The sequence below is a fragment of the Spermophilus citellus genome (genome assembly GCF_964194105.1).
Source record: "Spermophilus citellus genome assembly, chromosome: 12".
In the NCBI taxonomy this organism is placed as follows: domain Eukaryota; kingdom Metazoa; phylum Chordata; class Mammalia; order Rodentia; family Sciuridae; genus Spermophilus; species Spermophilus citellus.
Window position 1 is genome coordinate 113363649 of NC_138198.1, and position 12873 is coordinate 113376521.

The following is a 12873-nucleotide window of genomic DNA, read 5'->3' on the forward strand; positions in this document are numbered from 1 at the left end:
TATTGCTATTAAACAATGATGAACTGAATAATTTTTTGTATTGGGGATTAAACCCAGAAACACTTTACCACTGATTCACATCCCCAGCCTTTATTATTATTATTATTAAAACTTTATTTTTATGTGGTGCTGAGGATCAAACCAAATGCCTCACACGTGTAAGGCAAGCATTCCATACTAAGCCACAACCTCAGCCTTATTGTTATTTTTTTTATTTCAAGACAGGGTGTTGCTAAATTACTTAAGGTCTCACTAAGTCGCTGAGGCAACTTGCAATCCTCCTGCCTCATCCTCCTGAATCACTGGGATTACAGGAGTGTACCACCATGCCTGGCTGAACTGCATAATTTTAACAGAAAGCCCTAGTTTCAGGGCCAACTCAGAATTATTTTCCTGCTTAATGAATTTCCCATTTTCACTTAATGTTGGGAAGCATGTTTGGGGGCCTTTTTCAGGATCCTGACCAAAAGGGTTTCCCAGGCCAGGTGAAGAGGTTAGAGAAGCATGTACACACACACACACACACACACACACACACACACACACACGCCTGCTTTCTTCATGTAGCTGCACAATGTGGCCCCCTGCTGTGTCCGTGCCCACCCATAGAACAGAAGAGCAAACACAGCAGAGTCCCCAGGGCTGTAAGCACCATGGGTCATCTACACCCATGCTGCAGGTCTTACTGATGGCCCCACAGATAATTTCCTATAACATTTGAATACCTCAATGGTCTTACCTCATGGTGTCATAATGTTACTTTGGATAAATCTAATGGTATCAGATTGAGCAAACATTTTTCTGCCTGTGCCTTAAGTTATGGTTTCTTAAATGGAATATCCAATTTATGGGAATAGATTACCTGAGAAAAACTAAGGTAGTGATTTTATTCTAAGTGACCTGTCCAATTACATCAGTGTATTTCCCCGCTAAAGAAACCAAGGAGCATAGACATACTACACTAATAAAAAGATTTTTTTAAAAAAAACCCAAATTTTAAAGATCAGCTAAAAATCTAAATGGCCTGATATTACTTAAGGGTTGTTGATACAATGTACCTTATAGCAGGTTCAGTTTGGGCAACTGGAAGAAGAAAATTCCACTTTCTTTTTCTTTTTGGAAACCGGGGATTGACTCAGGAGCACTTGACCCCTGAACCACATCCCCAGCCTATTTTGTATTTATTAGAGACAGGGCCTCACTGAGTTGTTTAGCACCTTACTAAATTGCTAGGCTGGCTTTGAACTCGCGATCCTCCTGCCTTCACTTCCTGAGCCGCTGGGATTACAGGTCCACTTTCTCTTTATACCTGATCATCACTATCTAATTTCAGCCATGAAAAGAAGTTTTAACAGAATCCTAGAGAAACATTTCATTTTGATCATGGGATTACTTAAAGAAGGATGTATATTCTGAGTTAAAATCAGGAAAAAAATGTTGGATTTTTACTATTTATTCAGCATCAACTCACCATTGATACACATTTCAAGGGTTTATAATAAGTTAATTTCTCAATGCAAAAATTTCCTTTAATGCATATTTTTTTTAGTAGAGCTCTTTCCTCCTCTCTACACTATGTGATCCTGGTCCTTTGAATTGTCCGGGTAAGCCAACCTGCCTCACCAATGCAGCCCCCTGCAAGTATTCTATAGAAGTGGACTCATCAATTAAAAGCCAGGTCAGTACATAGCACAGCTTGAAGAAACTGCCTTCAGTTCATTGCAAATTACCAGAGCAAACATTTGTACTTCAGAGTTGACAAACAGAATAACAAGCCTCAAAGACTATTATCTCTAAAGAGATTTTGTCCTACCAAATTCTACATCCATGTATGGCTCTTATACATTCATGGTTAAGAGTCAAAGATAACAATTAAAGCAACAAATGCCATGGGCGGTGATCCCAAACCACCTGGCCTCTCACTACACAGGCCAACCTGCTTCCAGCTCAGTACTAAGAATATTATTCCAAACAGCACAGTCAGTGCTGATCTGCAGGTTTCCTTAGCAAATGAGGGGCTTCAGATGCCCTAGCAAGGGGTCCCCTGTGTCAAAACTTTCTACATCTCCACAGTAATATATTTTCACCTTTAAAGCAGTTGAAGGAGTGACACAGATCATCAGCCAGTATCCTGAAGGAGGGAGAAAGGCTATGAGGGAAGCTGCCTTCCAACACCAGGCAGCATTACTAATCCAGAGAATTCACTCCACCGTGGGACAGTCACTCACAGTCTGCTTTGAACCTAATCCCTAAAAAGGTGATGGAAAAGGATATCAGGAAATTCCCAATATCTATGCCTTCTATCTTTCCCTAGAAACCTCCAGCGAATAAAAAAGACAATTTAGAAATGAAAGTGTTAGACGTTACTCAAATTTGAGGGCCATTATCAGTATAGGAAAACGATTTGAGCAGTTGGTGTATATCTTTCTCTGTATTACAAAGTAAATTCCTCATATTTAATCATTTTGATCAATTTTAACAGACAGCATGGATCAAACTGGTTAAAACTTTAATGATGTCATAATATTTATTAACAGCAGATCCTGAATATAGAAGATCTATGAATCCCCTAATCACTTCCATTTTATGAACTGGCTTTTTAAAAATAATCAAAGAAATGCTCTTTTGAAGAACAAAGTTTGGGGGCTTGGAGGAAGAAAAAGTGATCAGTACAAATGCTTCATAGATCCATCAGAGTTTTTAAGCCGTTTAAATCCAACTATAGAAGATCAGATTCTGATCCAATATTATTTCTACATTTTTAGAACAACTTTTCACTCACAAATTCAAGGTGACAATGGCACTGAAAATATCCACAGGAAAAGACACGCATAAAATACAATAAGATGATAATAGTTGTTGCATTCGAGGGGTTATTTCTCCTTTCTGTATTTTCCAGTTGTTCTATGGCTATATATTTCTATAATAAAAATGTCAATGAAGAAAGAATCCAAGGTTACAAAATGTAGTCAACTTGATAAAATAATTCTTAAATGTGCAGAAAGGAGACATTCAACTAAGATCAAGAAGATACCAGCTGGAAAGGCTCCAGGGAGATTTCAAGAGGGAGCCCATCAGCAGTGTTTCCTGGCAGTGATGTCCTCAGAGACAGGAAGCAGCGGGAGTCCCCTTCCCTAAGGCACCATGGATTCAAACCAAGGCAGATATACCAAACACTGATTTCTACACATTTATTAGCCTTATGTGCTTAGGGAATCTCAGAACAATTTTGAAATTTGCATTTGATTCAGTTTCAGGGTGGAGAGAGAGATTCTCATGCAGACACCTACATGACCAAAAAATGGTGGCCTCACTAGCAATGGCAACCATGGAAGGAAACCAGACCATCTCAGAGACGTTCCATAACCTATGGGTTTAGGGAAAGTTTAGCTAATATTGCTTTTTCAAATGATACTTCATAAACTCAACTATATGCATTTAAAAACCTGTATGCACAAGGCTATAAACCCATCTCACATATTTTAAATTGGTATGTATCACATCAGATAAATTTTTTAACTCATTTTTTAATGTCATAGGGGATGTTACAAACTAGTAAATTTACCCAGAAAGAGGGAGTACAAATGCTACTGATACAGGTTTATGAAAATACAAGTCCTGAAGTAAGGATTTCAGAGTCCATTCCTCAGCAAATCACACAGTCTGTGCCCAAAGGCTGTGTATCCACTAAAATGGCTTCTTTCCAATCTCTGAACAGCATCCCCTCCACACAGTGGTGTCTGGATGTTGGCCATCTGCCTAATCCCACAGGCTCCTCTAGCAGGGTCACAGCTGCTGGTTGGTGAAGAAGGATTTAGTCTCCCTGCAGACAGGATTTACACACAGTGGACAACTCAGAGTCAGCTGCTTGGAGCACAGCTTGTTGGACTGGATGTGAGAGAGCACCAAATCAGCCAGGGCCTGCAAGACACACAAGGAGCACAGAGCCATCAGGAGCGCAGAGTCCGCTGGCCCCGGGACGTCCACCTCCTGTCTGTCTGCATGACTGCTCTGGTTATCTGGGCTTCTTTTAATTGGAGTTGTGCAGCCCTTGAACTGAATTCTGTAACACTGTCCTTCACTGAGCTTCCTCAGTTTAAGGAAAGTTAAAATCAAGATTTTAGAAAATGAATCCTTTTACCCCACCCACTCTACCTTTTCTCTGAAAAGCAAATTTTAAATTAGACATAGTTATGGTGGGCAGACAGAAGAAAATGGGGGCTACCGAAAGGAGAAAGGAGGGAGTGGATGAGGGATTCGATCTTATTTTTGTAATTAATTGGAACTCCAAATGTTCTAATATGTGAGAAAACCAATATTCTGCAAGAGTTTCTCAGAGGATTACTCCCCGGAATGTTCTACTAAAATGGTTGTAACACTGCAGATACCTTAGAGAACAATGGATTTCCATTAAGAGACTCCGCTCTTCTGATGTTTTCAGCTCCACACTGAATCAAATGAGAAAGGGGAGGAAAAACACAGACATGTTTTATTTTCATTTTTTTTTTGTTGTTTTTAAGAAACTGACTGCTAACAACAAAAAATAAACAAACACATGCACACACAACTCACAGCCTGACTTCCAGTGTTAAGTGACACACAGGGAGAGGGCACATAGATTGATTCTTATCATAAATTACTCTTTAATTTCTATGTTTTCCCCCACCCCATTTTCTTCCCAAAGGTGGTTTGCTTCCAAACCATGTTTGAGATACTCCTTGATGGAATTCTCAAGTAATTTAAATCTGCTAACCATTTCTTTGATTCTACTTTTCTAATGCATGCTCTTACTGTCTCTACCTAAATAGAATGTTGTTTGTTTGTTTTGTTTTTTGGTGCTGGGGATTGAACCCAGGGCCTTGTGCATGCAAAGCAAGCACTCTACCAACTGAGCTGTAGCCCCAGCCTCAGAATGTTGTTTTAATTAAGTAAAATTTCCTACTTGCTTCCATTTCAAGTGCCAAAATGAAGAAAATTAATTTATTAACTCTAAGGTATATATTGGGGGGCTAGGGTTGCAGCTTAGCGGTAGAGTGCTCATCTAGCACGTGAGAGGCTCTGGGTTTGATCCTCAGCACCACATAAAAATAAATAAATAAATAAAGGTATTATGTCCAACTATGACTAAATAATATATATATATATTTTTTAAAAAAGATATATATTGGGTCTAGATTGGATCCATATGGTTTATATTCTAAATATATTCCTACAGAAAAAAATAATTTAACCTGAGTATTATTTTAGTATCACTTTTCTTTTCCCTGTCCAAAAACATCCAGTTAAGTATCCCCAAAATAATTGAGAACTGTCTGACAGTGATGCGCTGGGGGTAGTCATGCTCTTCTCTTTCCCCTTTCCTGCTGATGAGCTCATGGGTCACTTCAGTGTTAGACTGGCATTAACATCTGAAGATGGGCACAAGAATGCAGTAAGATTCCAGGCAAAAACCTCGCTCTCCACTGAAGAGGCTGATCCTAAAACCTCCCGCCAAAGTCAGTCGCAGCAGAATGACCAGTGCTGGCGGAGGACAGCCTCCCTCACTGCTGAAGGACAGTCAGGGCACATCTTCAGGAAAACTGAGAGGACTGTCAGCACTGCCATGCCTTTCTACGAACTTTTCCAAAGAAAATAACTGAAAAAATGAAAACATTTATTCTACAGTAGTGTATGAGAATAAACATCAAAAATGCCTTAAATATATATTAATCTCTATAAAATGGATACTAATCTCTATAAAAATAATTAGAGATCTAATTATATTTACTAATGAGTTCATAATATACATTTTTAAAGAAAAAAGATTATAAAACAGTATGAATAAACAAGCAGAAACAAGAAACCTAGTTTTATTAAAATACATATTTACCTATTAGGAGAAAAAGGGATGTATCTTTATCAAAATATGAATAGATGTTCTCTCTTGGGGTAAGATGAGTGCATTCTATTCTCTATGCCATACAACTCTCTGTGCTAATATCTTTATTATTTTTATTATCAAAAAGCAATAAAGTAATTTCTATTTAGGGAGAATTTTTTAAACTTTTTGAAGTTAGTTATTTTAAACATACTGTATTCTGCCATAAAAATAATGAAATAAACTATAGTTTAGTTGGTTTTCTTTAATCAATATAGGGACTAATTTATTAGCTACTAATAATTGCTTTGGTTATTAAGTAATATGAATGGATGAGATTGTCATTCAGTACAGACAAAAACTTGTTTTCCAAACACACTGGTATGAACCATATTTTTACTGCAGTCTTTTTATAAAGTGCACAATTGGCCCACATGATCATGGGATACAGAAGAATCATCAAACAAAATGCATAAGCAATGTCACTGCCTCACCTTGGTCACTTACAATCTGCCTGCCTGCAAATTCTTCTTAATTGTGGATGAGCAAGTTTAGAACCTTCTTACCTTCCTGGATGTTTGAGACCAGCAAAGTATACACAAATAATGAGGCTGGGGATTGGCTGAGGTTCTGCCCCCACCCACTCTCCACCATGCCCAGCACCTGCCACCCAGTTCCGAGGGGTTACAGTGCTTTGCAAGGCCAGGCCTCCGTCGATGGAGATGACCAGGAATTCTGGCCGAAGATGAGAGGGAGAAGGGGCTTTCTGAGTCCCCAGGCTTCCACAATCTCACAGAAACAACTATAAATTGGACACAATTTTCAGGCCATCCCTCAGAAGCCATGAGATAGGTAAGCAATAGTTTTTCTCCATCCTGAACATCCATCTTATGAGATACCAAGGTGGTATTATTTCAATAATCAGATTGATCACAACATGGTAGCAAACAGCTAATTAAGTGAGTGCATAAAAGAGGTCAAGGAAATCACAACACACTCTGCTTCTTGTTCATTCCATGCTCTTCTCTGAAATGACAACAAGCCCTATATGCCCTGAAATCCAAACAGAAACAGTAGAATAGCCTACGTAAATGATACAACCATATTGGTAAAGAAAAGGAATTATGGAACAGGGAAAAGTTTTCCATCTAAAGAGGAAATGTATATAATTCACTTTTCTTAAAGGAATGCAGCTGTTATTATTTTCACATACTACAGTCATCTGAACTAAATAAAATGATCCCTGGGCCACCTGGTTTAAAAAGGCACAAAAGTAACTCCAGAAGTAACTCTGAGTGTCTATCACACAGATGAAGCATTATTCAAAACAATGAGGCTGGAGTATCTGCAATCACATACAGCAAACAATATTTTTGAATGACAGATGACTGTAGAGAAACTTTCCTTTTAAAACAGATCACAATGGGCTTAATAAGCCAGATGGGAGTGCTCACCTCCTTGGCTAAAACTTGAGAGTACTCGATATCCAGCTCATACAGCGTTTCAATGTGATCACTGGTAAATGCTATTGGGACCAAAAGGATATTCTTCCTCCCCCTCTCACAAAGTCCTTTGATAGACTCATCTGTTTGAGGACCCAACCAGGGCACTGGACCAACCTATGAGAAAGGAGGATGAGCACATAAATAAGTAAATAACAGTCTGTCATTACAATTAAAAATAAAATATTAAGCCAATAGAACTCAACTAATCCTTTGATTTCCTTTTATCTTTTATCTTACTCGCTCAGTGAATTCTTTCTGCCCAGGATGAGCAAGCAGGTCATAGAGAAGTCTATCTATGTGGACGAGCCGAACTGAATCATTTTATAGCTAAGTCCTGAACCAGATGATCTTGAGGGTGGACTGCAAATGTGTGAAAGTCACCTACCTTGGACTGCCAAACCAGGCGGTAGGGGTTGGAGTAACCCAGCCTCTCCATGACTTTGTGGACAGTGGCGCCTACCTCCTGAGGATAGGGGTCCCCTCTGTTGACCACCTGCATCAGAGACACAAGGGTGTTCAGTTGCCAACATCATGAAAAGCTCCAAGAGCTTCTGACTGTGCAGTAACATGGTATGAGTCCCAGACCAGAATCTTCCCTATCTCCGGCATTAAAGACAATATCATCTGAGCAATCATGGCGCTTCCTTGGTTTCATTTCTTCACTGGCCAAAGAGAACAACTATACTCAATCACCTCCAAGGTCCCTAAGAAGATTTAACAATTCTACAATGTTGATTGTAGGAGATTGACAAAGTCTAACTATGGAGGATTGTTCCCCCTACCCCACCTCTGATAGGAAAAATAACACAAAGAAGTTGGGCAGGAAAAGCCAACAAGGGATAGAAACCTGTACCTGTGTAGTGTCGTGAGTGGATGATTTTAAAGCAGGAACTGAACAAATGCTGTATGGATGAAATACGCAGCTGCTAAGTTTATGATAAACTCCAAGGGAACAAGAGGAGGAAGGAAGAAGCATGTGGTTCAGACTCCAGGCTCCTGGGGAACATGACCTGTGTCTTCTCCTTCCTTCTCTTTCCTCTCTCCCCACAACAACGGACAGTAGACAAATGCTCCGTGTGCAGCAAGTGTCTGACACACGTTCTGTCAGAACAGCCTGCTACTACATTTGAAAATGTCTGGTGCAGATATTTTAACTGTTTTAATATTTTCCTGTGTACTGATTCCCTACCTTCTCACCCTGCTTTATTTTCTTCTTCTCTGACATCTCTTACCTTTTATTCTACATTGCTATTTTCTTACGTATTATGTTTAGTATCTTTTACTGCTACTCTCCAGAGACAAAGATTTGTGACTGTTTTCTTCCTTCTCATATCCTATGAGAGAACAGTACCTAGATTATAATTGGTGCTCAATAAATACCGTATTATTGACATGAAATACTGACAAACTATATTTTATGATATTACCTTTGGTTAAAAAGCCATTAGAAGCAAAATATAAAAGAAATGAAGGAAATACAAAGTGGCCATTAGGACAGTGTATTAATGATTGCTATACCCCCAATGCTAAAATCAGTGGCAAAAATCTGAGGAATAACAAAATTTTGCATAGTTCCAAAGCATCTCCTCCAAGGTATTTTTAATTGCAAAGAGAAAAAACAGTAACTTTTCCAGGGATAAATATAGCAGATACCACCTTAACCAAATAACCAAAGACCATGTCACCAGGAATAAACACACCAATGTCACAGAGCCCTACATGATTCACTGAGAAGAGTGCTCCTGCTAATACCACACAGTCACAATCCAATCATGGGAAAATACCAGATAAACCCCAAATGGAGGGACACACTAAAAACAATGGAATTTGGGAAATAGCTCTTCAACCTAGCAGGGCAATAAAAGAAAAGTACGAAAAACTGTCATAGATTGGAGGATACTGGCGAGAAAAGACTGCCAAACACAGCGTGGGACCCAGAAACAGAAAAAGGACACTGGTGGGAAAATGAGTAAAATCCAAATAAAGTCTGCAGTTTAGTCAACAGAATAGCACCAATGCTCATCTCTCAGTTTGATACTGTACTATTTTATGTAAGATTTAGCATTAGGGGAAGCTGGATGAAGGGCATATGGGACTTCTCTGTACTCTTCAGGCCACTCTTTGGTAAGTTTAAAAATTATTTCAAAGTGAAAAAGTTATTAGTTATGAGTGTAGGTGAAAAGAGGGCTTCCTAGGTCAGTTTTCTTTCTTGACAGTCCTGCCACCTTCCCTAGCCTTGGTGACTTCATGGCATCCCTCAGTCCCTAACAGAAACCCAGAAGCACAGTACCATGCCCAGTCCCTGCAGGAAGGCAAGGGAAGGGAGACCGAGGGTGAGAGAACACAAGGAGGCACAGGGAATGTTCCAGTGCAAAATGTTCTCCTAGCCCCGTTCAGGAGCTGCCCTCTGGCACTTCAGGTTTCATCACACATAGGACGGGTACGTGAAGAGGATCTGCATGGGGCTGGGGCTGGGGCTGGGGCTGGGGCTCAGTGGTAGAATGCTTGCCTTGCATGTGTGAGACCCTGGGTTCGATCCTCAGCACCACATAAAAATAAATAAAATAAAGATATCATGTCCAACTACAACTAAAAAATGTTTTTTAAAATTTTTTTTTTAAAAAAGAGGATCTGCTTAACACCAGCAAAGAGAATATAATACTCTTAAAATGAAATAGGCAAGAAGGGAGAAATTTATCTCCAGAGCCTACTGCCCAAGCAGCGACTGCCTAATTGAGGTATAGGAGAGGACACGCTGCACAGGGCTTGGCTCTGATGACCACCAAGGACACGCTGGCTCCATTAACCATCAAATTCAAACTTTAATCACACTTAAGAAAATATAATTCTCATCCCTCTGGCTTGGAAAGCAATATTTTTTGCTGTTATTACTTTGCTTTGTTTTCCAGTACTGGGGACTGACCTCAGTGGCACTTCACCACTTCACTCAGATCTTTTTTATTTTTTATTTTAAGATAGGATTTCTCTTAAGTTGCCCAGGCTGGCCTGGAACTTGCAATCCTTCGCCTCAGCCTCCCTAGTAGCCGCTATTACAGACATACACCACCGCACCCAGCATTGAAAAGCAATGTTTTTAGGACCCAATACCAGTTTTGAGCTGATGAAACTAATTACTTATTCCAAGCCCTTCTATAAATTACATGGTGCTGAGCACAGTGACGCACACCTATAATCCCAGTGGCAAAGGAGGCTGAGGCAGGAGAATCTCAAGTTCAAAGCCAGCCTCAGCAAAAGCAAGGCACTAAGCAACTCAGTGAGATCCTATCTCTAAATAAAATACAAAAAAGGGCTGGGGAAGTGGCTCAGTGGTTAAGAGCCCCAGGGTTCGACCCCCAGTACCCAAAACAAACATCACACTATATTTAAATTATATGGCACACTAACTGGATCTTGTTTCTAAATATTTTACTCTCATGGCCCAGTTTGTGGTACTTTCATAAACAACTCGGTATAATATGATGAACTAACGAGCAACCAGATCACAATCTGCTGTGCTATGTATTCACTTGCCAAAATAGTCTTCACAAATCAGAAACTATACTTTCTTCCTGGAATTCAAATGGCCTGTACCAAGTCTTGAGAACAGAAGAATAGAACTGGGGGACCTGGTCTGAATGGTGGCTGGCTGTATAATTGAACACACTTAAATACCAGCCTCAATGGGGCAGGCAAAAACTCTTCCTTTAACAGTCCTACTTCTTAGAAATTCTTCTAAATATCTCTTCCAATTATCATTTTAAGAGCACTAAGAAAATATTTACAATATTTTAATTTGTATTGTTATGAGGTTGAAAATACTGAGTCAAACGAAATCTGTACCAAGTTAAGTCTAGAATTTTAGAAGTCATTCTTCCATAAGGGATTAGAACCTTTTGGAGCTACATTCATTTTACATATCTAGAAGACAAAACAACCCAGTCTCCAACCACTAGGTCACCCAACAAAATGCTCTTACTTACAGACATTGGCAGTGAGTGAGCAGAAAACAGAATGACCACCTCATTCCTCTTCTCAGGTGGGAAATGGTCCAGTTCTTTCAGAATGTGGTCTGCAAAGCACTGTGGGAATCCCAAGAAAGAAGGAAACAAGGAAATAGGAACAAAGAAGTGGAAGGCAAGAAAATATTTCAAAAATAAGAGTTATACCAAGTCTCAGAGCAACTCTAAAAAATCAGAACAGTTTAAAAAAAATGCAAACAGTACAGTCTCTTTGCTTTGGTCCATCATCAAAATGGATCATAACGGTTTGAGGGGCCTGGGGAATTTGATGGGAAACTTCTGAAGCTCACTAATGGCTCCCTGCAAATGAATGCTGTGGATCTGCCTCCCCTCGGGAAGAGCAGGGCACACTTCCAGATGGAAAAGAAACACAGAGGGAAAGAGAAGCTGTTTTAAGGCCTCGCATCTGCTCTGTTAGCAGGAAAACAGCTTGCAGGGTCTTTCTTAATCTTCCTTTCTTTGGCTTTCAGGCATATTGCATGAAAATACATTAGCTAGAAATAGGAGAGAAATAAGAAAATACTCTTCTATTTTTATGACATCTTCCTCCTGAGTCCAGGATTCTCATGGAGGCAATCTCAGCCTTTCTCACACCTTCCCTGACAACAGATGACAGGTGGCACAACCCCCATTAGATGAACAGAGCAGGGAAAGATGCTGTGGACGTCAGGCTGTCCAGCCACATCTGGGAACTGGGGCTAGAACACAGGTCCCGCCTACAAACCTCTGTCCACCAGACCAGTTCACTCCCTCCATCTAGCTGGCATTTCCCAATTCACAAGGATGGGTGCTGAAATGCCAGATCATAAGAGGCTTTCTTTCATCTCACACCTGAATCATTCTTTATCATTTTACTTATAAAGAAAGTGCTACAAAGGACAGTAACAGGTCAACTGACAAAACTGGAATACGAACAGAAATGAGATAAAATTGAGTATCAATGTTTAAATTCACTGATGTTGAATGCTGTGTTGCAGTTATGTATGAGAATAGTCCTGGTCTTAGAATGTTTAGGTGTAGAAGGTAGTAACACTCTCAAAATGTTCTGAAAAAATACACATGTATGCACAAACATACATAGTCATACACACAGAGCATGCAAATAATAAAGCAAGTAGGATAAATGTTAACAATACATGAATGTAGGCAAAGAGTAGAAGAAAATTCCCTTTACTTTTTTTTTTTTTGAGACAGGGTTCTCTATTGCCCCGGCTGGCCACCTACCCCTGGGCTCAAGTGATCCTCCTGCCTCAGTCTCCAGAGCAGCTGGGCTAATAGGTGTATACCACAGCCTGGCTATACTCTTCTTATGCTTATCATTTTTTATAAATCCTTGAGATTATTTCCAAATAAAAATATTTTTTAATTGATAAAGGGTCATTTCCCAGAGCCATACAAATCTGCCTTTGTAAGTATTCTGCTATATCAGTAGCCAGTCAATACTGTAAAAGGTGCAAACTATTCCCTAATGAATATTGAGGTATTATCAATC

General features: G+C 39.6%; 1 protein-coding gene across 2 annotated transcripts in view; it reads right to left on the reverse strand.

The window, feature by feature from the left end:
- Positions 1 to 2789: 2789 nt before the first annotated feature.
- FECH (ferrochelatase) overlaps positions 2790 to 12873 on the reverse strand; it is a 32388-nt gene continuing 22304 nt past the window's right edge. For both annotated transcript variants that reach the window (XM_081263765.1, XM_081263764.1), the window contains 5 exons: positions 11343 to 11441; positions 7748 to 7855; positions 7312 to 7476; positions 4389 to 4448; positions 2790 to 3921 (listed from right to left, as the gene is read on the reverse strand). In XM_081263765.1, coding sequence (XP_081119891.1) covers positions 3787 to 3921; positions 4389 to 4448; positions 7312 to 7476; positions 7748 to 7855; positions 11343 to 11441 — 567 coding nt within the window. In that variant the 3' untranslated portion in view covers positions 2790 to 3786. The remainder of the gene's footprint in view (positions 3922 to 4388; positions 4449 to 7311; positions 7477 to 7747; positions 7856 to 11342; positions 11442 to 12873) is intronic.